The sequence below is a fragment of the Chroicocephalus ridibundus genome, chromosome 5 (genome assembly GCF_963924245.1).
Source record: "Chroicocephalus ridibundus chromosome 5, bChrRid1.1, whole genome shotgun sequence".
Classification (NCBI taxonomy): Eukaryota; Metazoa; Chordata; class Aves; order Charadriiformes; family Laridae; genus Chroicocephalus; species Chroicocephalus ridibundus.
In genome coordinates, this window is record NC_086288.1 from 55196483 (window position 1) to 55221263 (window position 24781).

The 24781-nt window shown below is 40.6% G+C and overlaps 2 protein-coding genes across 10 annotated transcripts in view; one reads left to right on the forward strand and one right to left on the reverse strand.

Annotated features, from left to right (window-relative positions):
* MAN2B2 (mannosidase alpha class 2B member 2) overlaps positions 1-18100 on the reverse strand; it is a 45139-nt gene extending 27039 nt beyond the window's left edge. For 4 of the 7 annotated variants that reach the window (XM_063335529.1, XM_063335526.1, XM_063335528.1 and 1 more), the window contains exons 1-8: positions 17459-18099; positions 17262-17300; positions 14711-14946; positions 11034-11180; positions 7225-7330; positions 4586-4758; positions 3126-3241; positions 1963-2140 (exon numbers count right to left, since the gene is read on the reverse strand). In XM_063335529.1, coding sequence (XP_063191599.1) covers positions 1963-2140; positions 3126-3241; positions 4586-4758; positions 7225-7330; positions 11034-11180; positions 14711-14946; positions 17262-17300; positions 17459-17465 — 1002 coding nt within the window. In that variant the 5' untranslated portion in view covers positions 17466-18099. Of the gene's footprint in view, positions 1-1962; positions 2141-3125; positions 3242-4585; positions 4759-7224; positions 7331-11033; positions 11181-14710; positions 14947-17261; positions 17301-17458 lie in introns of all 7 variants that reach the window. The other 3 variants (XM_063335531.1, XM_063335530.1, XM_063335532.1) reach the window with 3 other exon arrangements.
* A 90-nt stretch (positions 18101-18190) lies between these two features.
* The window catches only part of PPP2R2C (protein phosphatase 2 regulatory subunit Bgamma), a 198409-nt gene continuing 191818 nt past the window's right edge, over positions 18191-24781 (forward strand). The window contains exons 1-2 of one of the 3 annotated variants that reach the window (XM_063335825.1): positions 18191-18325; positions 18537-18617. In XM_063335825.1, coding sequence (XP_063191895.1) covers positions 18310-18325; positions 18537-18617 — 97 coding nt within the window. In that variant the 5' untranslated portion in view covers positions 18191-18309. Of the gene's footprint in view, positions 18326-18536; positions 18618-24781 lie in introns of those variants that run through there. The other 2 variants (XM_063335826.1, XM_063335834.1) reach the window with 2 other exon arrangements.

A 24781-nucleotide genomic window follows, 5' to 3' on the forward strand; every position in this document is an offset into this window, starting at 1 on the left:
GTGTCAAGTAAGGTCACCGTCACATCCTTTATGAATCCTAGTGCACATGCACTGTCCCTCAGACTAACAGGGTAAGTCACTGATCAGAAAAGTGGAAATTCTACTTCCAAACCAGAAAGTTCTTCTGAGATACCCAGAAATCTTCTGCATGCATATAGCAGAAACTGTGAAACAACTTCAAACTGGAATGAGCTACTAAAACATACCAAACTGAAAAATGCAGTAGTTAGTGCAAACCAGACTTCCAAATGTTGACTCTAATTAAATTTGTGGAGAGGAAGTAATATGTTTACCAGTCAAAACTACTTCACATATGCAAAGTACTACTTCCAACTCATGATCCAAGACGACTTCCTCATAAAACACAGACACCTGGCACCACAGAAGGGGATGTGCTAGGCTGGCAGGCTCCACTCACACTGACACAGAACATAGTAGCTGAGGAACACTGTAGTTCAGTAGAATAAGGATTTCCAAGAGAACTTGCTGTAGTTAGTCATCACATCCACACAGTCCAAAAAACGTCTCAAGGATCAGTTCCAGTGCTTAAGACAATTCCATCCCCCTGCTACATCTGCTGCTATGGCCTCTACAGAGGCAGGTTTGAACTTCTACACTGCCCCACAGCCCAGTGCCTCCTCCTGCACAACCAGCTGCTTTAGATCATGAAGAAACACTTGTTTGTCCACATAACTCATGACAAAAGTGCCAACAGTCTGGGTGTGAGGTCTGACCTTAAATGAGAAGGCGTGTATTTCCTGGTTTTTTTTTTAACTGAAGGGAAAAAATAATATCTAAGTAGTCCAAACTATTTGTAATCACAAAAAAATAGCTAAGCTTAACTAGAGAGGTATCCATATATCTGTTTCTCTCTACTTCTTTACATAGCACTATGAATGGGTAACAAACTTTTATTACTTTATTTAAAGCTCATTATCACAAGCACACAAATCAGGAAGTTAGAGACTGAAATTTTCTTACATTACTGCAAAGCTGCAAGTTTGGATCTAGACATTTGGAATTTATTTATACTATTCAAAACTCCCTCCCTCCCCATTTCAGCATAACCTTCACTATAGCACTACTATAGAGTATTATATCTGACTTCTCTCACTCTCTTAAAAAAAAAAAAATCATTATAAGCAATAGTGTCACAAACACGGGAGAAAAAACAAATCAGTGACTCAAAGCTGCATCAGAAAATGTTTGCTTCTCTTTGCAGTAACAGATATTGTGGTGAAATAGCCACCTTCAGAACACTCGTCAGCCTTTAACTTGTAATTATGAGACCTACAGCATCCATTAAAATTCCAACAACAGACTATACATTTGGTTTAGATAAAGTTATTCTTTCCTAAGACTAGGACTTAAAAATAGCAAGAGTACATCAGTGCTAGGTGTACATGCAGGATGTAATTAACACAGCATATTGCTGAAAAAAGCATCTGGATGACCAAGCTGGGATATGCTTCTGTTTCTAACGAAAATACAAAGACTATATAACAAAATGATTACACAACACTTAGAAAAGACGTTGTCTACCTAATGAACAATACATTTTCTTTGTAATGCTACAGTTTTTGTTAACATAGAGTTATGTTGCGCTAAGCAGTAATGTAAACAGATCACTTAAATAGACAAAACAAGGAGAGAAAAAAGGAAGCAATATTGCAATACATAGTTTTGCAAGAGGTTATCTTCACAATTTTGTCACAACTCTTTCTATGTTAAGTAGGGTGGAAGACGTGGTAGGCAGCTGGCAGACTGTACAAGGAAGTTCTAGTTTTTAAAAGTCATTACCAAACAGACATTTGGGTCCCACTTACTAGAAAAACACTTTACCGACATGTGGTTTGCACCTGCATTTTTGCAGTACATACTGTAGCAAAGCACCACCTACCTACTGCTCATTACTGTAGGTGTACTTGCCATTTCTAAAGCAAATGCTGATCATGCACTTACCCATGGCCACAAAACATCACTCGTTCGGAACCAGGCTGCTCTCTCCTTAATGTTTGCCACCATGGTTTGTGCATACAGATTAACGTTAGTATCTGTAACAGGGAGACTCATGTTTGGATAAACACCATCTTTTGGTGGATCTGGGAAAGCTGCAATTCCATTCCAATAAAATCCTGATCTAAATAGAAGGAAAAAGCCATAAGTTATAAACAGGATTTATTCAACTGGGAAAAACACATCAAAAGGTGCTGGGATAAAATGCAAAGACACAGGGAATAAGAAGCAAAAAAAATCCATTTTATGTTCATTGCTAGTATTTAGGTTTTGGAGTTTATTTGGGGGTGGAGGTAGGTGGAAGGTTCTCCAGTTTGTTTTTTGCACTGTGCAACTTTCCAAGTCCCTGCTGTTTGCTGGCACAGAACAAAGAAACCATAGGACAAAACAGCAAGCTTTGTAACAATGAGGATGTTCCCCCAAATAGGCTTCATTTACAAAAAGTATTTTACTGGGTAAGCCAATGAGCAAAATAAAGTTTTAAAAAGCTCCCAGATTTTTCAGAAAGTGAATGCAAAATTTTAGTTGCTTTAGTATATACACAGATAATTTATACAATCTCAGCGCAATATAATGCTGAAAATCTCCCACAGAAAATCAATTAGCTAACAGCTAATAGTCCATACTGCACTTCCTGGAGTTTTTAAATCTTAACTTTACAGGTAGAGAAACAAAAACCCAGTCCTGCTTTGGACATTTTCTGTTTACAGCAATTGATTTGTTTCATATTTTTATTCTATATTTATTGATAAGGACTGACATGATACACGTAATGCAGATGAAAGCCGTAGCTGTGTTCCAAGCCTCCTGGTGCTAGAAAACATTTTTTAAGCCTGTCAAGTATTTTTAATGCCTGTCAGTAGTAAGTGTCACTTTTGAGGATTCAATTGTTAGGTACTGAGCAAATGTCAAGTATTATGGTGGGTAGCTGGGGATGCTCAATAATCCTGACTCAGATCTAGAGTCTAGACATCTCCTTGACCTACTGCAAGTCAGGAGAAAGCAGTAGAATACTACTGAGATAAAAAAGTCAAAGCAAATGCTTAACTCCAACAATATAAACTCTCAGAAGTAATCAATATTTCTGCCTATTTGGGAAATCTTCAGACCTGTTTGAAAAAGGTATTTGCGATGGGGTACAGTAGCTGTACTGATCCATAACATGGGTGAAGATCTCCTGTCTTTCAGATAAGGAAGGAGAGCCCTGCCATACAAACTGAAGCTTCTGGAAAACAAAAAAGGTAGGAAACCGTTACCCTTGCAGAAGCACAGAGATACCATTATGAACAACTTAACACTCCAGAGTGCCCATCTTCCCTTCCCCCACTTGTAACACTTTGTGCTTGCACTTGTAACACATAAGTGCTTTTACTTGAGACCAGCCAATGGTACCTCAAGCAAGGTGACACACGATATATACTATAGGAGGCTATAGAATCACAGAATGGTTTCGGTTGGAAGGGATCTTAAAGATCATCTAGTTCCAACCCCAATACATATAGTGTTGTGTCTTTCTATTCCAATTAATGGAGAAGGAGAGGAGGCGTCACAGTGCCAGAATATTGCTAAAATCCAGATGTAAGCCTAGCTTACCACAGGCATTACACCTCACTTGTTTCAGTGGAAGCTGAACACCCATAAGCGAGGAAAGATCCAGATGTAGTCTGGATTGCACTGTAGTCAGTGGGAATCAATGTTTAATCAACTGAAACAGAATTTTTACAGTTTTGAAAGCCTCCAGACTGTTAGATGCCAGAAAAAAATTAGATGGGAAAAGATTGTCAAAAACTCAGAATTTTGCAGAATGGAAGCATCACAACTCATTGCCGACATAAGGTGGGAGGTTCTGGCTTCACCAAATTTTACAGGAATTCTGTTGTCTTCTTCAGAGATGCTTGAGTTTCACCCAGGATTCATAAAAACTGCCTAATGTCCAGCTCGTACTAGCGAAAGCCCTTATTTTCACGTAATTTACTGTGTAAAACTGATGACACATCGGAGTCCAGTATTGTCATATGAAAAGAAAAACATTTACTATGTATGGGACACTGTGCAAGAGAAGACAAAACATGAAACAAAACCTGAATTCAGGAAAAACTATTAGCTGCCACCCTAACTGACCTAGTACTGTCACTTTTACAGGCACAAATAAGTGTTCCAAGCATGACAACCACCGTGACCAAACATACACACTACACTTCAAAACAGTCTATAAAAACCCAACATATCTAAGATTTTCTCAAGGAAAGCTGAAACCCATTCTAGATGCCTCCAGCTCCAACACTCCTAATTCAATGTCCACTTACGCCTTGCCCAACTGCCTGCATTTTATGTCTTCTTCAGGATAGACTATATTTTATCCTTCACCAGAAGTCACGAAAATATTACGGACCATATTACACGGATTCAATACATTTCACTATGACCACATGCAATTAACATGTCACTTTTAGAGAAGAAATACCTACATTTTCTTGCACAGATCAGAGGGATGCTTATCTTAATGTCATCATTTAAATGACTGTAAGTAGAGGCTGGCAATGGGTTCCATTCTGAAGGGTATTTTTACCTTGTTTTTCTGCATGTCAGCCTTCAGATCATAGTCAATCCGAGAAATAAGATGAGCATTAAAACCAGCCAGAGCAAAAAGTGTTGGTGTTGTAGCTGAAGCACCAAAAGGATCGACATGCCAAGAAAACTGGGGTCTGATCCCAAAAGTTTCATACAAAAATCCATGGCCTTCTGCAAAGCAAAATTTGTTTACGTTAGGAACACTTCTACAAGTTCATTTTGTAAATGTAATGGACATATAGTATTATAGATAAGCACTAAAAGGATAGCTCTTTGTTGCTGTTTTCCAAACCATTCAAGGTTTCAGGAATTTAATGATTCACAGCAGGAAATTTCATACTGACAGTATTTATTTTGCTATGCCAAGTATAACTTATTAACATCATAAAAGATGAACAACAAAAACGAATTATGATTAGAGACTGGCCTGGGAAAAAGTACTTAGATATAGATTAGGTTAAGGCTAATAGCCAGGTTGGAGTCTGCATGAAAACAATAAGCTGTGTTTTAGTTTGTGTTTGCTCTAAACATACCACCCATTCTCAGAAAATTTCAGTCTCATATCAATGACAAAGGGACAGGGAAGACATCCCATAAACAAAACAAGTATGAATATGATCCTCAATTGTAAAAAAAAAAAAAAAAAAAAAAAAGAAAAAACCCAAAGGTTCAGAGCAATCTTGATACAACATGTTATTTACAAACAATGTTATTAATTTCGTATTGAAATGGATTTCAAAAAAAGAAACCCCCAAACCAGAAAGGCCATACAATAAACTCAGACAAACCATTTGAATCAAAGTAAAACAACCAGCTAAGCAGTAGATTTTATTAAGAAGTCCAGTATATTGCACTAGGATCTTCATCATATTGAAAAAAAAAAAAAAAAAAAAAAAAAAAAAGAAATTGCAGACTTTAATTACTTAGTTCTGGAACTGGGCTCAGAACTATTTGACAATAAAACCATACCTTCCCCATTCTGGACTAACGCCATTCCAAATTTTAATATCATATTTGAATAACTGAGGTTGCAAGGCATTCTCTTTGCACTTCATCTTTCCCATGGTTAATGTCTTCTCTAGAGAAAATATTCACAAACCATGTGTTCATTTTAACCCTTCCAACTGAAGCACAGTTTAGGCTGAGTTTGCTAGGCTTTTCCAAAATGCAGTTGGCTGGACAGACAGGAGAAGACATGAAATGTAGAGCCCAAATGCTTGCACTGGCTTTGTCTTCTCAAGATGAACTCCACACACAATGTAAGGATACAGTTTTTTCGGTTTGTATGTACTCAACCTGAGCAGAGTGCTTTCAAGAAAAATATACGGGAATTTTGAAATATATTACTATCTTTGTTCCTGCTGAATAAATTACCAAATTTGAATTTTCTTTTTTAAAAAAACTATGTTTATACACAGAATGAAAGATTAAATTAGAAATAATGGGTTTTGCAGCTAACTCCATAAAAGAAAAAGCTATATTTGCATTTGACAAAAGGACTCTTCAGTCAATGTCAGTGTTTTCATTGGAGAAGTCCTGAGTTTGGTGTACTAAGTCCATATAACAACCTTTAAACACAGGAGTCAGATGAGGAAAAAAAAAATAATGTTCATTCCCTCTCCTCCTTTTGGCCAGAGTATAATGCAGTGACTCACTGAGATGCAAAAGCAGTTTCCATCCCTGTGCTCCTGATAAACACTGACAAGCAAGGAACAAGGACAGTGGTGCTGCGCAGTCAGATTCAGCAAACGATAACAGTGTTTTCTGACCCTTTACTCTCCCATGTAGGAATCTGCCCAGAGCGTAGCCCTAAAATGGGCAGGGTTTGTATCAGCCATGACATACAGCTGGTGCTAATACATCCCCTCCCACCCCAAAAAAACATGCTACTCCCTCATGGCATATTATAGGCATCTATAGCACAGTGGTGGCATGATTTATCCTGTTTCTTTTTTCATTAAGCAGATGGAGATAACCTTAAATACTACAAGACTCTTTCAACTATCAGATGGAGATGTGTAACATACAAATGGCTGAAAGCAGAAGTTAGAAGTTTAAAATGGGAAATAGAGCATCTCTTGGAAATACGCGCGTATTTCTACCAGAGGCTGCTGCTAATGATTACAAATGGGAGTTTCTTCATCAAGCAAGTCTTTCAACTAAGATCAGATGACCTCAATGACGTTCTGTGGCCCACGTTCTGCAAAAGACTTTGCCTAAACGATACAAGCTCCCCATGCTCTGAATTGCTACCAGGTATTTTCTTCCAGAGCATTTCATACCCTCAACTTCACCATAGCAATCATCCCAGGAGCTTAAACTCTCATCCACACACATGTACACAAAAGGCCTCTACTCCAAAGGAGTTTATAACTGACATTGATTAAACTTCAAGCCAGCTTTCAGTTACCCTTCTGCCTACTGCAGAACTGTTGTGTGGTGGTTTGGGGTTTTTTTTTTGAAGCAAAGATTTTTATACAGATAACTCACAGAAGTAAAAAGTAAGAGAAATAAGAGATGCTTTAATCAGTTCTTGAAGAGTAAGAAAATAATAGCAAAGTTGGGGTGGAGAAATGAAAAAACCAAACAAACCCCCAAGGTCATAACAACAACAACATTAAATGCAAATATGCATACCCGTCAACTGTAAAATCTGATCATCAATTAGTGTCACAGCTTCATCATGCATCACTTGCCCTCCAATGACAAATTCCAGTCGTCCCTCCTGAAGTAACTGATGGACCTACGATATTGAAGTTAAGACACAGAACACAAATTCATTTCAGTCTTATCCAAAAAGGTTGAAAATTAATTTCAGATCACAGCACATTACCTAGACACAACACTCGTCAAGAAGGCATCCAGGACAAAAGTAGGATAAAAGGCTGTCTGTACTGAATGCTATCGAAAGGGGGAAGGAAAAAAGCGTACTAATGCACTGCACAGTGCATTGATTTACCCAGCTTATAGTAAAGCCAGGTAGCAGGCACAAAGGATGCACTGTCAGGTAGACATTGACCTCCTGGTGCTTCTCGGTAGGGCTGTCACCATGCTTTTATACTATCTAAACACCAGACTTGTCCCCATTCACTGCACCGGCAGCAGGCTAGGATCCTACCTCAAGGCAACTAGAGCTGGAGGATTAAAAGAGAAGATACTGGTGCTTCTCCTAAAGTTCTTCCTCCTGCTGCATCTGTCTTGGCTTAGGGAAGGCACTGGGTGGCTGGATGAGAGAGCAATATGCAACCCCATGCAAGCAGCAACAGCCAGGCTCCCAGGGTTTCCTTTAGTCTACTACCTCTGTAACAGTTTGGATACAGATCTGTGGGATCCAGGAGGGAGACAGACTGTACCATCACATCCCTTCTACTCTATGTGCATCTACCTTGCCTTCTGAGCACGGACAGGTTGCTCAACTTGTGAGACAGAATGCTTTATTAAGAAATAGTTATTTCACATGTAGCAGGTTTGCCTGTCTGATAAACCCACCGCTAACCTTCATTTCTGGTCTCATTTTCCTAGTTTAAAAACTGTCAATATATTACAACCTGTTCAACTGTTCAAGGTTTTTATGGGTTTTAGGTGGGTTTTTTTGTGTGTGGGGGGTTGTTTTTTTTTTTTTAATTTCAGCCACTAGAAACAACCAGTATGCTGACAAGTACAACTTTCAGCAAATGTGCTGGATGAAAGGGGGGGTGGTGTTTGGAGGGAGGGAGTAATAGTCTGTGTCCCTTTCTAGAAGTGTTAGGGAGTCTTCTGTTTTTATTATAGTTACTTCACTACCTAGAACTTCAAAGATAACTCAAACTTCCAACAAAGAAAGTTTATACAAATATGTATTTTAATCTCCACCCTTTCTTTTTTATTTTTTTTTAAATCTGTCATGTAGGATGCCAATTCCAGAGCTATTATGTTTATTTCCCCAGGAACCTTCAGTGAATGCCCCTGTGTCTGCTCAGATACGATGCCAGATTGTCAATTTTGATTATAATCATTTCTCTCGTTCACAATGTTGTGAAAACGCTTCAGGGCTCAGCATTCATAAATTAGTTCCAGCCGACTGTGGTGACTGATTAGCATGCTGGGAGACCAGATAACTGATATCTGGTGTCAGCACAGAACTGGTCCTGACCTACATGAAAAGCATCTGTGGCCATTGTTCCCCACTTGGATGGATGTCCAAAAAAAGATACCTTTGATCCAAACTTTGGGCCATGGAAATGTTTTTTTAATATGTTTTGTAGAACCACTGAGACGCTGAAAACACAAGAAAAATAATTCAAGTAATTTAAATAACACCTGATCCTAGGAAAAAAAAAAAAAGAAAACAATATCTTCAATGACAAGCACTTTTGCTGATCAGAACTGGGCAAAAGGAAGGAGGAACCGAGGAAACAGATAACAGCAGTACTACAAGCAGCAGACTGCTACGGTCGTAGAACATATCTGTGGCCCTTGGGACAACTACCACTATCCTCACATCAACTCATCCCTATAAACCAGATAGAAGTGGCTACACATCTTTTTTCCCCTAGTTCAAACACCCAGACATCAAGCCAGAGTAAGGCAATAGGAATGGTTCACACAAGAAAATACTGTGGAAATAACACACACTGAGAACTCAGAGGTTCATATCTGGCTGAATACTGCTGTAATACATTTCACTTCTATATATTCTCTTGTCCAAGTTGTAAAATCAGCTTCCATACTCAGGCTGTACCTTTTACTAGTTTTTAATGCCACCACTCTAATCCAAAGCAGCCATTCCAAAAGAAACTAGAATTAAATCCTGTATTCCAAGCAAAATTAAGAAAAAACCAAAAAGGCAAAATTAAAACCAGAGAGCCTGTACTACAGAAAATTGTTAATGCTAGAGTTCAAGTGGAAAAAGCAGGACAGTAACCAGAGTGACCTAATTTCAAGGCCCAATATTTGCACCTTGCTAGTGTTAAAAAACATGCCACTCATCAGCAAACCGCTCACCATCGTAGTTCTTAAATATTACTAGAGATTAAGTGTTTGACACACAGTTTAAGAGGAATTTGTTTTTAATAATTTTAATTTTCAGAAAAGCAAGTATAAAGTAACTAGAGAACTGACTAAAAGCAACAATTATCAGTAATTAGGCTAGGAAATGAAAGGCTGAATCATATGTACTAGTTTTGCACTACTGAGGTCAAATGTGATACACATTTATTCTTCTGGATTCCACATAATAGCTAGAATATACATTAGAAACACAGGCCTTCATATTTGGGTTACAGCAGGATAATATACTTGAAATAAGATCAACTGACCTTAGAAAGTTAGATTACTCTTCTGTACCCGCACAAAGTAGTTCCAATACTATAATTTTTAATTCCCCCCCACCAGAATAACAGTACAGTTTTCTAATCAGAAACAGACAAAATAATTGTCCTGCAATTGGCAAGTATGGGCAAAGTGCCCACACAAAAACTGTGAACTGCCTACACACAGCAAAACCTCTCATAGAGAGGTCAGCTGCACACAGGTTGTAAGCTATTATTTAAATACTAAACAGTACAGAACATTCAGAATTTAGTGAAGGACTAGGTTAAAAAAAAAACAGAGAAGAGGTCTGTTTTTCACATGATGCTTTAAACATCTAGCACTTTAAACAAACTGAAATGCAAAGTACCTCAAGTAATATGCTGCTGTTGGCTGGTGCACGGTAACAAAACAGACCATGGAGTTCTGAGTACCTATGGGAAGCTGCACCTGTATATCCTCTGGCTTTAGGGCACAAAAATTAAACTTCTTGCACTGCAATGCAACACATGAGCAGCTGCTAGGCTATCAGACCAGTCTTTCATTTCAGAATGTTTGTTTCACGGCCAGAGGAACTAAGAAATGACAAATGAAACTTCACCATGTCTTTACTAGGAAAAAAACAATCCCAAATTAAAGCTCTGAAGACTGAGAGGGATCACAGCTTATAAACAAACAAACCAAAGAAACAGATATTGCTGTTGAATCTGAAGTCACCTCTTTGTTGCACTATCCTTGTTTACACATGGCAGGTTTTTGAGCAGTACTTAACTGGAAAGGAAAAAAGTTCCTTCTTGTAGCAGCGTTAGGTGGCAGTTTATGAGCTTCAGATGTTTAACGGATATTGGTGCAGCTTCTTTCAGAATCACCCACATCTTATACTAGCATGCCCCCGAATAAGAAAGTCATGGATGAAACAAGAACTGTAAAGTGTAAAGAACCTTCAGTGCAAAGGTTACTACCTCCTACTGCTCTAATCTATAGCTGGCTTACAACTGCCTTTAGAGTTAAGGTCCTTTCATAAAAAGTACCAGATTCAGAGACAGCTTACACAAGACCTATGTAAGAAGCAAACAGTAAGGTACTTTGCCCCTCCTTGCCCCCTGAATAGAGTGTGGATTTTTGTTAGGAGGAAGTATGGCTCTGGTACAACTTACCTGCTGCTTGTGCATATCTGTGGCTACAGCATCCCACCAGAGTCGAAAGAATTCCTGCTCCACAGCAATAAATTTGCGGTGCTTTCCTTTCATTAGCTCTTCTACAACAGATGTGTAGACATTTGCTGCATAAGCGTGCATACTTTCCTGTAAAAAAAATACATAGAAAATAAAGTCTGTTTTGCCTAGATTAAACGGGCTGCTTTGAACACTTATTGGCCTTGAGAAGAGAGAGATCAAAAACCTCACTTTAGTTGCACACTTCCTTTGTGCACTCAGAAAGATTGAGTTCTCTCTGGTTATGTACACCCTGTGGGCCCTTCTGCTCCAAAACATATCCTCTGACTAGGGACCTCACTAGATCATGGTGTAGCTTCCCCCAAGGTGAGCAGACACCAATACAAGCTTTCTTTTTGATGTATTTGGAACAGCTTACCCTGTCCCTCGTTGATTACCTTAAATTAACAATGCCATGAATGATAAGACTTTGCACCAACACAGTTAAAAACCCCACGTGCACACTTTATTCTTCCATTTCTGCTCCTATTTTGATGGCCTGAACTATCAGAATTGTCTGTTCAGAGTGAGTATGAGTCTGTGCTGCGGATGTGCACGGACAGTATAAGACAGTGATACATATACTGTAAATTATACTATTATGGCCCCAGAAGCTTCAGTCATGAAAAATAATTCCATTTTGCTTGATGTTTTAGGATAGAGTAAAACCAAAATGGCAAAGGACTCTTAGAATGAGTTTGACTGTTGACACAGAAACATTCAGTGCGAGAATCTGTGCACTGACCCTATGCCATTCCTAAAGTCTCTTGTATTCCAAGGCCTACGGATATTATTGGAATGCAAACATCACAGCTGTATCCATCCAAATAACCTATCACACTGTTATATCTTATGAAATGGTATCAAATGAACAACATCACGTTAATTTTAAAGTCGCACACATCAAGATATTTTAGGTATTCATCCTTGACAGAACAACTTCTGCTGATGAGATCCAGTCTTTCACCCATTCCTTAATTCCAAAGTGATACAGAATGTCTAAAGACAACAGCAGAGATCCAAGAATTTCCTGCAACATCTGTGCTGTCTTGTAAGAAAATTATCTGCATGTTACAGCACAGTTATTTTAACGCTAACCGTAACACTTTTCTACTTCAGCTACTGGTACTTGGTTAAGAATGCACACCACAACACAAACACATACATCTGAAAGTGACTGACATACAGATCTCTCACCCACTTAAAAATTAATGGCCATGATATGTAAAATATGATTAATTTATGCAAGTTTCCTACAAGAAAAAAAATCCCATTTTGAAATAAGAAGGGGATGATCCCTTCTGATGCGATTCAAATCAGAAGTGAACTTTTCTTAACCCCTCTCTTTCCACAACTGAAATCCAGCGATCTTCATAAAAACACTAAAGTGTCCTTAAAAAAGTGAAAACATTTGAGCGTAGGAGGGATGGCTTAAAATACTGTGGTGCTTATCTAAATAATGACTCGTTCAATCATTTCTAGATCAGTTCTTAAGGGTTTTTTAAAAATCAAGATTATGACTAGATGCTTAATACAACGTGAAATTTTAACTAAGGGGATAGCTTGTAAGTTTTACTAATACTCAACAGTGACTGCTAAGGAATTTTCATTTTTCACTGGCAACTGGCTACAAACAATACATTCTAAAATCCAAGTATATGTACAATGATTACAACATTAGGCTCAATTTTAGTTTTTAATAGTTAAGTGGAGCACACTAGATTTTAAGAGCTGAACAAGGACTTTTCAAATTTAATACAATACTAAAATACTCTGTGTGGTAACTTACTGAAAATATTTTCTTGAGGTATTTTGGAGATTAGGCAAGCTAGTCTTTATTCTGACTCAAACTGTACTGGAACTAAGCAGTAAGATATTACCCAATCCCCCAAAGTTTATAAACCCCAGTCGTCTGGGTGGGAGTTCAAAATAATTGTTCTCACAAACCAGGATGCTTTTGCATCCTGTTGCATTTTGCAAGCAACAATAAGAATTTTCTTTCCAATTCATGGCCTCTATCTGCTAATGAGATACTCTGAAACAACAAGCAGTGACCCAGTCTAAATAATCAGGTAAGATTTTACTTATTTGAATATAGATTTTAAACTTCTACCATGATGTAAAAATAGTTTTGTACTGCATTCTAGACAATAGTGAGGTGTCTTTCACACCTATGGTAGGATACGTCAGTGAGATGGCACATTTCATGTAAATTATGGTACTACTGTTATTATCAGATTGCAACAGATAGCTCTTTTCGAGAGGGGGAAAAAAACCTTTTTTTTATACATCCAGTGCTGGAATTCTCCATCAATACTATAATTTCCAACACACAATGAAGACTGCTGTTCTGATATCATAAATAAAATGGGTTTTTTTTCCAAGTTATAAATGGAGAAATGAAACACTAAAAAATAGTATGTTTTCACTCATGAGTGAAACCTAATAACTAAGGAAACTAAAAATGTAAAATTGGTTGGGATCACATTAGTATTCCACAGAGAGTTACCTTCAGGTTTCACTTTACTACAGAAGCATTTGAAATGATCCACAGGGGTAGCCTCTGTGGTTTTTGACTACAGGAATTGCTGATGCTTGTGCTTTAACAGCAGAGGAACTGAGGCTTCAAGCAATTGCATCTTCTCAAAAAAAAAAAAAAAAAGCTAACATGTGTCTCATTTCTCTCAGAAAAGATCTTTGACCACCAACTGACACAAAATAAAAATTAAGTTTGTTCTCTAATGCAATTTCTGACTAGGAATTTGAAGTATTAAAGGAGAAATTCACTAACATTTCCTAAAAGGGGAAGACAAAATATATCCACATCAGAGATTCTTTGGTGAGCCATTACCTCTTTTTCATTAGTTACTCTTAGAAATCTGATGCCATATCCACCGCATCTTTCACATAAATGAAAGAATTTCATACTAATATAAAAGTCAGTATTTTGACAAACAAATATAAAAGGTATTAGTGCCCCACCTGATTTATTTTGCTCTACATCTCATTTATTTAGCAAAAATTACTTTGCTACTATACTCCAGTGGGACTAGGCTCCAACCCCACCCCAGCGGTTGAGGACCTGGGATCCTGCTCTCCTCTCTAAGAAAGTTCTCCTGGGGTTTTGTCTTAGTAACAAGAGAAAGAAGAAGACCAAGAAAAATCTGCCACATAATCAAATAGATTGAAGATTTTCCTTTACCAAAAGAAAACGTATCAGGAGCATCCTGCAGAACACGGGCACGCACAAACCCAAAATTAACGGGCAAATGGGCACAGCTCCCAATGCTGCCTGCAAACGAGTGTCGGGATCCCGAAATCCCAGGTGATGGAGGGCATTCTGGGACAGCCTTAGGGCAGGAGATGCACTTTACAAGGATTTACAAGGATTTATGCGTTTCTCGGCAGGCGGGTGGGTGTTAGGGGTGGGCAGACAGACCCCCCGGCAGCCAGCGTTTCACAACTCGGGATGGTTTTGCAAGCCTGAAGGGGCAGAGGGAGCCGAGCGAAGGTCGGGCAGCGGGAACCCCCAGCCCCACCAGGGGCCCCCCCCCCCAGGGGCCGACAAGTCCACCCCTACCCCGGCAGCCCCGCCGTGATCCGCTCCGCGGGGGCCCCACCTGCACCGTGTAAACCCAGCCGACGTCCATGTGGCTGTGGGCGACCACGAAGGCCCGCAGCTCTCCCCGGCCATCGGCCCGCGGGAGGAGGCTGAAGAGCAGGAGGAGGAGGAGGAGGACGAGGCGGGGGGGTCGCATGGCGGCTCCCCGGGGCTCCCCGCCGCACTTCCGCGTCCCGCCGGCCCGGCACCGCCTCCCCGGGGCGGGGAGCGGGGCTGGCGCGTCGGGAGGAGCTGCTTTGTTACAAACAAACAAACAACAAACAAATAAAACTACGTCAGTTTTCCTTTAAATCAGAGGATTTGGGGTGACTCTAGGTCAGCCCCGAGCTGCTCCGCTTGGAGATGCCTCCAGCGGGGTGCAAAGAGCCAGGTAACACCCACAGCCCCCGGGAGGTCCTGGTGGTACCTCACTGGTAAGGCTGGGGCTGGTTTCTTAGAGAACTAGATTGCTCAGGGAGATGTTGAGTTCTGCATCTCAGACGACTATAAACCCTTTTTTTTTTTTTTTTTGGAGGAAATTCTTTTGAATTGAACACGAGTTCTTTATTTCAGGGTATAATACTTCATTACAGATTGTTGTCTGCATCTTTGAAGTTGTAGCAAGATTAAATTTCATGTGGTTGACCTTCTGATCCCATTTAAATTGGTTTTATCACTTGCCTTACTGCTGCTAGCAAGAGGTGGACCCTGTACTGAGAATTGGAAAGGTAGATTCTGGTGTCTGCACAAAGTCCTAGTGAAAAGGGAAAAAAAAATCCAACCCATAATTAAAAAATGTCATAGGGTCATGTAGCCCAAACAATCTCCTCAGAAGTTTTGTCTGCAGTTGGACAAGTTTCTGCCCAATATATTGTGATATTAAAAGCCAAAATAGGTTGAACTATCTTTTTAAACTTTGACTCTTTAAAATACCAAGTAGTAGAACTTGACTACTTTGCTTAAGTTCTAGTTTGAGTAAATTACATGCTTTTAACAACGTTAAAATCCTGAAATGACCAAAAAAAAAATAATCATACCAAACTCTGAGCTCATTTCCAACAGTGCAAAAGTAACAGACATCAGATGAAGGGGGTACCTACTCCCACATTCAAGTTTGTCTGTTGATTTAGCATTATGAGTTTCCAAACCTAGTTAAACCAGTCATCTCTCTGAAGAAAACAATCACAAATAGCTTAAGAGTGTCCATCTACAGACTTACACTTGTAAAAGTAGAAGATTAATTCATACTGGACTAGCTGGCACTTGGGTGCAAATTAACACATCTCAATGTTCAAGATACCTGTAGAAACTGGTCACTCACTGTAAATGCGATTTGCAACTATCCCCTCATTTTAGAAAGAAAAAAAAAAAAAAGGTGTGCTGCATTACATTACAAACTCAATGAAGTTTTTAACATACAAAGTTTGTAAATATTTGAAGTCCAGAATGAAAAATGCTATGTAAGTCAGTAATACCGAGTTGAACCACATAAAATTGTTACATTTTATAAAAGTGAAATCTAATATGAATGGATCTTCCCCGAACAGGGACATTGTTTGCTAATTAATATGGTAGACAAGTTTTCTCCAAAAAGAAGAGGCTAACACTGGAATGCTGAGGTTAATTTTATTTATGATAATACCTTGTTATGAAGAACAATCAAGGTCTGTAGGGGGAGTTAGTACCACTGTAAGCAGCTGGATGAAGCTTTACTTTAATACAGCTCTATGATACTAATTTTTTTTCCCCAAATCATCAGCTTAAACCTTTTCAGTTCCAAGAAAGCTAGTGCACATCTAGCAAACATATGGTTTAGGGATATATATACACACAGTGTCTAAATGAACTGGTGTTCTTTTACCTCAGAAGGCATTATGGTCTTTGTAATTTAGGTGAAGTTCCCAGCAAAGCTTAAGAGTTGGCGCTTTGCTTTGTTTCTAAAAGTAGCTGAGAATCTTTGCAGAACGTTATCCCATTTTAAACCTATTTTCTTCAGAAAGTGTAATTGTCCTCCTTACTCTTTCATAAAGGCTGCAGTGTGACACTGTCTTGGATGCAGTGGAGAAGAACATAAATATTTGAACAGAATAATTTTATCAGGAAAAACTGAATGAACCTGCCCACAGTATACACACTTCAAGGCATCAGGAGGGTCTTCACTGGCTGCAAAAAGGTATGGATGTAGACATATCAAGTAGAATTTAGGCCAAAAATAATGCTTCCCCACCTTTTACATACCATTTCACAAATAGCAAAAAGCCAGATGGAGGAGCCAGTGTAATTGTGCCATGACTGCTGCCTACATTGATATTTTATCCTCTTGTTGGCTCCTAATCTCTTAGTACGGATTGATTATAGTCTTCCTGTATTATTTCTTAAGCTTTTTTCATTTGCCCATACAAAGTGTGTGTGCACTCTTTGACATGAGTGGTATACGTGGGCCTCTGACACTGTCACCTCAAAAAGAGAGAAGACGTAGGCAGGATACTGCCAGCTCTAAGCTAAGCAGTCACAATCGTGTTAAATTAAATACCAAGAAAGCCACCTGGTGAATAGAACAATTAACATACCTTTGCATTTCCCTCCTGGGGTGCTTTTGGGGTGGATGTCTGTAAAAATAAAGGCACTTATTAATGTAAAGTTCGCTCAAGCTGACTGTTTCAGTGTTTTAAAATTTGCCACTCCGCTAAACATTTTCCAGCAGAGGCAAAGGTCACCACACAGAGTACTTCAGCTTACTCGATCACAGGTTTGCCTTCTTACTTACCTCTCATGGATGCTGTAAAGGCAGTTTGCGGATCCACAGGGGTCCAGGGACCAGGTGAAAACCACTTTCTAGCCTTGCATTGATTTCAGCATTGACCATTTATGTGGTATTTACAGCCTTTTCCTGTCAGACAGCCTACACGGCCCAGGGATAGCAAGAGAGCTGAGGTGAATGTCCTGAGGAAAATGCGGCTGCCGGCGCTTGGTGTGGCGAGCCAGGAGAATCCATACGGACGCTAGCCTGGGTGACCATGGCATGGCCCTGGCGTGTGGTGTCCTCACCTCCTGGTGCAGCTGGGGACACCCGTGGGCGCCGGGCTGGCCGCACCACAGGCAGGTGTGGCCGAGGCACTGTGGAGGGACAGGGCACGGCCCCCGCCGGGCGGCTCATGGCTGAAGTTGAACCGAGAGCAGGAAGGAGCCTCTGCTCAGGGAGGCCGGCAGGAAAGCTAGGCTGTGGCCTCGCATCCCACCGCCGTCGTGACCGGGGCTCGCCTCAGGCAGAATGGGCGCCCGGCCCCGCTGGGGTGGCCCCGCCGGCAGCCTCCCGAGCCCCTCCGCCGTGCCGGGGTCACCCTCCGCCCGCTCACACCTGTTGTGTCCGCGGCACAGCCGGCGGTGCCAGGCGCGGCGGGTCCTGGCGAGGCTGCGCCGCCTCCGCCGGGAGCTCCGGGCGGAGCCTTCCCTCCTTCCCGTCCTCCCTCCCCCGGCTCCCGGAGCGCCCCGAGGCAGCGCCGGCTGCCTGCGCCGCCCGCTCCGCTGGGAGGAGGAGGCGGCGCCCCGAGCTACCGGCGTTGGGAGCAAAGCAAATAACAGTTCAGAGCACTGGGCGCCTTTCGGAGGGCAACACACATGTCCCACAAGCAGGGTATCTGGAAACGCTCTCCCTTCCCTCGGTCCTCCCCGGTACCCTCTTATCCCTCCGTTCCCTCCTCTGTCCCCTCCATCTCCCCTCCCCGCTTCCCAGGCTCTGCCGCCCCCCTCCGCCGCCCTCTTTCCTTCTCCTTTCCCCAGCCCTCTCTCTCCCCCCGGCCGGCCCTGGGTGCCCCGGACTGACTCTGCCTTTCCTCCCTGCCCAGCTGGCGGCCCTCCAGGCGAGAGTGCGGTTGACTGGTGCCTCTACCAGCTCAATGGAGCAGCCGAATTCGAGGTCTCTGAAGGTGAGTATGGGGGTGCTGAGGTGGGATGCGTCCCCTCGGCCACTGCCCTGGCGGGAGGCGTGTGGAGGAAGGTGGCCCACCGGTGGGAGAGCGGCCGCAGGATAACGTGGCAGCCGCCCCGGGGATGGGGCCTGTGGGGTGATGAAGATGGCGCGTGGGCCTAGTGCAGGAGGGGAGGTGGGCTGTCAGGGGGCAGCCGACGATGGTTTGCGTGTGTCGGTCTTCGTCTAAGTGTCTCATCTGGTTTTGCTTTGTTTTTTTTTCTTTGAGAAATCAGGTTTCGCAGATAGTGGCCTAGTGGCATCAGCCAGTTTGGCCTTGGCATTGGTGGCTACTGGTGTGAGGGAGGCTGTGTAGTACCTGCTGGAAAGTTTTCTGGCCTTTTTTTCTCCTCCCCTTAACTTTGAAGAGTGAGAGAACCTGGAAAGTTGTTTTTTTTTAAATATTCTGTGATTAGAAAAGGAACAGCCTTTGGGAGCCAGGGCAAGAAAGTCTCCCCTCTGTCTCTGAACCGCTTATGGTTTTGAACATGCAGAGTATTTAAACTTAAGATGTCAACCTGTATTTTCCAGCATGCCAGATGTGTAGCGTGCAGTGTCCACGAGCATATTTCAGTGTCTGTTTTCAGTGAGTTAAGTGGAGCTGGGACCTCATCTCGACGTTTTGGTTTGCTGGTGTTATGCATTTCTGAGGAGAGTGCATTTACTGTTTGTAAGGGCTTAAAATGCATCACAAGCTCAGCTGGACTGAAAAACTTCCCAACGCTGAGAAAAGTGGTGCTCTGTAATAGATTGGCTTCAGGTTAGACATTAGGGAAAGCTTTGCAACAGTGAAGCACTAAAATATATGGGATAGGTAGACAACGAAATCTCACTCACTTGACATATTTAAGGTGTGTTTCACAAACATGGGTTGGAGTGATAAAGCTACAGGGGCTGGTAGATAGACTACCTGTTTGTGGTCTCTCTTAGCTTCATTATCTGTAATTCTGCGGGATGCGAAGTTTTGTGTTATGTATTGTGTTTTGCTGTTTGGAGAAGTGATTTAAACCCCAGTGTACTAATAATAAGCTACAGCTTGACAAGGCTTTGGAGTGTGGTTGCTTCCCCTCCCTCCAGTTATTCCATGGTGGTTTATATTTCAAGGTATACTTAATAGCGTGTGTAACTGCATAATAAAGCAATTATCAAAATATGTTATGATTTTGTGCCTAGGTTTTTTTTTTTGAGTGAAACTGCATACCAAACCAGATGTGATGACGATAGGTGGGGGTGGAAATTACATCCGTGTGAGGGAGTGTAATGAGTGAGTGACAGCATTTTTTAGGCGTCATAGAATGTGAAAAACAAGCTTTAGGTTGGCATTTATTTTCATTTAAAGATTTGAATGAGTAGAATCTGCTGCTTAACCTTTGTGTAAATACCAGTGTTTCAGCACTGCTTTGAGACTATTATGTTTTCTTCTCAACAGGTGTTTTATTCCTTTGATTTTTTTGGGTCATCTTTCGTCACATGACATAGTTTTTTAAATTAGTTTGCTAACTTGGACTTCAGTTCTCTTTAACAGTGGCAATTTATGGATGCCCAATTTTACTCCATGACTTAAATGGAAATCTTACGCGTTTTCTCTTTACTCAGCATGGGAATATGTGAAATTCAGAGAACAGGAAACAGTCTGAAGCAGTGTAATTTGCTCACATAAGCTATAGAGTCAAAGTCATCTGCAGGTAGCAAACCCTGTTTATGTTAATAGGATTATATATAAATATAACATGCATTTTCCAGGATACACATTGTCTATTAAATGCCACTAATATCTAGGAACAGAAACAGCAATATAATCAGCACGCTTTGCAGAAGTGAAAACAACATTTAAAAGAAAGGACCACTATGGCAGGTGGCTTGACCTCTTTTGCATGCCAGTGTTTAGGATTAAGTCCAAACCTTTTCCTTTTCTGAAATTTGCCTCTAAAATAACTTAAATTACACAGAGCCAAACAGAATCCTTAGCTTAAAATGGATTGTTCCTATGACTTCCAATGCTGATTTTTTTTTTTTTTTTTCTATCCATCCTGATCCCATTTTTTTTTACTTTTCATAAAGGCTGCAGGTTAGGACCACCTAATCAATGGACAGAAGAACTAATTAATCTATATTAAATATTATTGTGTGTTTATCTGTCTAGATATATATCTTTATATATAAACACGCATTAATATTCTAAGTTCAGTGAGTCCTTTGGGCACCTCTTGCTGCTTTTGCTATTGAATGTATGCAATGGCACTCTGTCAGTTAGACTTCAGAATTGTGTTCTGCAACGTTTCTCTCTCAGACTAGGAAAGAAAACTATTCTATTTCCAAAAATAGATGTGTTAGATGAAAAACATTCATTTACATAACAGAAAAGCAAAATTGCATATTTCAAATGCAAGGAAAAATAGTTTAGTAAGTAAAACATCAGAATCAAAGCCAAGATAATCATGTTTGATTTAGTCTTGCTGCCTTGATACAAAACCTTATTTCAAATATTGCTACTTCTATAATTAACGCCTAAGTGCAAAATATATTTTATTCATGCTAAAGATCTCAAAGCACTTTGCACACATTAAGTGCAGCCTCACAAAAGCTATATGAAGAACAGTATTAGAGTATCCATTTACAGGCTAGCAAAATGAAATATAGAAGTTAAGGATGAAATTTTTACAGAAGCTGAATGTCAGCTATTAAGCAGTTAGTACTTGGGACTTCTGAAAAGTCAGATCTTGTGTGATTTGCCCAAACTACCTGGTGGACTGCTAACAGGACTGCTTATTCCAAACTCTTTTCTTTAAGTTCTACATCACATTAACTTCTTGAAAAATTTGTATAAATTAAAGCCAGTTTGAAATATTTTATGCTGTGAATTCTAAGCTGGCATTATGTTATTCTAGATAGCATTACATTCAGTAGTGTTTATATGGTTAATGAAAAGATTGAGTCAAAAATAATATTTTTAGTTTTCACTCTTGAAGTTAGCTCATTGGAAACATGAAATTGGTTTACAGTGTGAATTTTCTTATCATCCATTTTGTAACTTTATGCTCTTGTGTGGCTGAAAGCCCTGTTACCATTAGTGTCTTGTGAATCACGATGTGAACTTTCCTGTTACTTACCTTATTCCTCTCTAACTTTCTCTTTTATTTCTGAGTAATTTGAAGAGAGATTTATTGAGAAGATAAAATGGATAATATGCTATTTTGTTGTAAAGGTACATTTGAATAATATACCATTTGAAGGAGCTAGAAGACTTGTGAACTGCTGCATTTGAATTTAGTCACTTTCAGGTTTACCTCCAATAGCTTTTTGTTTACTGTAATTTCCAATCAAAGACAATAAGTCTGGATTTGTTTCAATACTGTCTTTTCCATTATTCCACAAATTCTATGGAAAGCAATGTGATTGCACAAACTTAGAACTGAAGTAATGTCCTTGTGAGTCATGCCTTCATTAGTAAGGCCTAATTAAATAGGAAGGCTCCATCTGTAGATGCTTTCGCATCTCCATCCTTTTATAGCTGAACCAAACAATTGATTTTTCCTTGGTCTCATAAAAAGGCATGGTAGCAGTTCTTTCCTTAACACTTCACGGTTTACCAACATTTCCTTTATACTATGATCACCATGAATGGATGTTATGTTTCCATGAGGCCTTAGTTGGATGGGTACGCTTTGCAGTGCTGGGCTCCCAGCTGTCTAATTTGGAGATGTAGCGAAATGAAACGTGCCTCTTCTGTACCCCACAATTCTGGATTTCTCCAGAGGTAACCAAGGTGCTTGGAAGGGACCGGCATACCCCTTGTCTCACCCCAGTGTACGTTTAGGACACTACTATCTTGCATACAGCACTGCAAGGTACGTCACAGGGCTTGCGTGCACCCTAGTGTCCCCTCTGATGCCATGTGTGTGGATGATACTGTTATTCCAGTCCTACTTCGTACATCCCTGTTTATACATTCAGCAACTCCCTGTGTTTAATACCTCTATATTTTACAGTCGCTTATGTTGGTGTTTAGTTGGTTAACTATCACTGCTGTCTGGGAGCTGCAGCGGCATGGGAAAAGGACTCCTGTCTGAAAAGTGTTATCATCATGCTTTGCTCCCGTTATGACATTATATCACAGAATCTTAGTGGTTGGAAGGGACCTTTGAGATCATCGAGTCCAACCACATAAAAAAAAAAAAAAAAAAAAGCATCCACCAACTAAACTCCACACCCACAACCCCACACACAACTCCCCACCACAAACCAATAATCTTGGGCACTAAAGCATGCCCTGAAGAGCCATGTCTACACGTTTCCTAAATACCTCCAGGGATGGTGACTCCACCACCTCCCTGGGCAGGTTGTTCCAGTGCCTGACCACTCTTTCAGTAAAGTAATTCTTCCTAATATCTAATCTAAATCTCCCTTGCCACAGCTTCATACCATTTCCTCTGGTCCTGTCGTTATTCCCTTGGGAGAAGAGGCCAACCCCTGCCTCTCTACAGTTTCCTTTCAGGTAGTTGTAGAGGGCAATGAGGTCTCCCCTCAGCCTCCTCTTCTCCAAACTAAACATGCCCAGTTCCCTCAGCCTCTCCTCATAGGACTTGTTCTCCAGACCCCTCACCAGCTTGGTGGCTCTCCTCTGGACACGCTCCAGCACTTCAATGTCTTTCCTGTAGTGAGGGGCCCAAAACTGAACACAGTACTCGAGGTGAGGCCTCACCAGTGCCGAGTACAGAGGCAAGATGACTTCTCTACTCCTGCTGGCTGCGCTATTCCTGATACAAGCCAGGATGCTATTGGCCTTCTTGGCCACCTGGGCACACTGCTGGCTCATGTTAAGCCGGCTGTCCACCAGCACCCCCAGGTCCTTTTCTGCCGGGCAGCTTTCCAGCCACTCTTCCCCAAGCCTGTAGCGTTGCCCGGGGTTGTTGTGACCAAAATGCAGGACCCGGCACTTGGCCTTATTAAACCTCATGCCATTGGCCTTGGCCCATTGATCCAACCTGTCTAGATCCCTCTGTAAAGCCTTCCGACCCTCAAGCAGATCAACACTCCCACCTAGTTTGGTATCATCCGCAAACTTACTGAGGGTGCATTCAATCCCCTTGTCTAGATCATCAATAAAGATATTGAACAAGACTGGCCCCAAAACTGAGCCCTGAGGGACACCACTGATGACCGGCCGCCAACCAGATTTTGCTCCGTTAATCACAACTCGCTGGGCACGGCCATCCAGCCAGTTTTTTATCCAGCGGAGGGTATGTGGCTGTGTAAGACCAGACCCAATAAATAACTCTTTGCAAGAAAACGTGGGTATTTGATTATGCTTCTGTTTGTTGCTGCACAATCTGACGTTAAGTTTCAATATGAAAATTTCAGCATGATAGACAAAGAGGAAGGATTAAGGTATGTTGAAGTTATATTTATTTATATGGTAGCTTACTTCTAGTGATATTTATCTACAATAATAGTCGATTCTGTGATATTTTTATCTGTTGTTTATGGAGTCTTTGTTTATCCGTGGCATGGGTCTTGTAAGAATCTCTGATTCAAATATTTCTGTAGATTACTGTAAAAAAAAAAAAAAAAATCCTTCTTGAGTGACAATAAAATACCGGAAGGTATGTCCTTGTTATGAAAAGGAAAAGGTGAGTGCATTATTTACATTTCTCAAATGCTGTTTCCTCATTTTGTGTTTTGAATTAAGAGTTGGTTTGATTTTTATGGAGTAAATTAATTTAATTAAGTACATTAAGGTTATTTAATTGCAGTGATTTATAAAATACTTGCTTTCATAGTGTTTCTATTGGAACTTAATATGGGTGCTAGAGTGTGTTTTCTCCTAAGAGACATTGTGTAATTTGACCATAAAACAAATACTTTTTTAACACTTTGTTAATTCTTTTCTTTTGTAAATATCTGACTGAAGACGTTAGCTCCTTTCCAGTAACCTGAAAAGTGGTATTGCTACTTAGATGAAGCTTAAAAAAAATGGACTAAGCTTTTTTTTTTTTTATAACCAGATTTTCAGATTTTTTTGCCCTTTACAAGGACTCCACTCACTCCCTCTAGCATGCTGTACTTGTTTAGCTCTGGCTCTTTGATGCCACAAGTTGTGGCCTTCATCATCTCAGTTTCCAG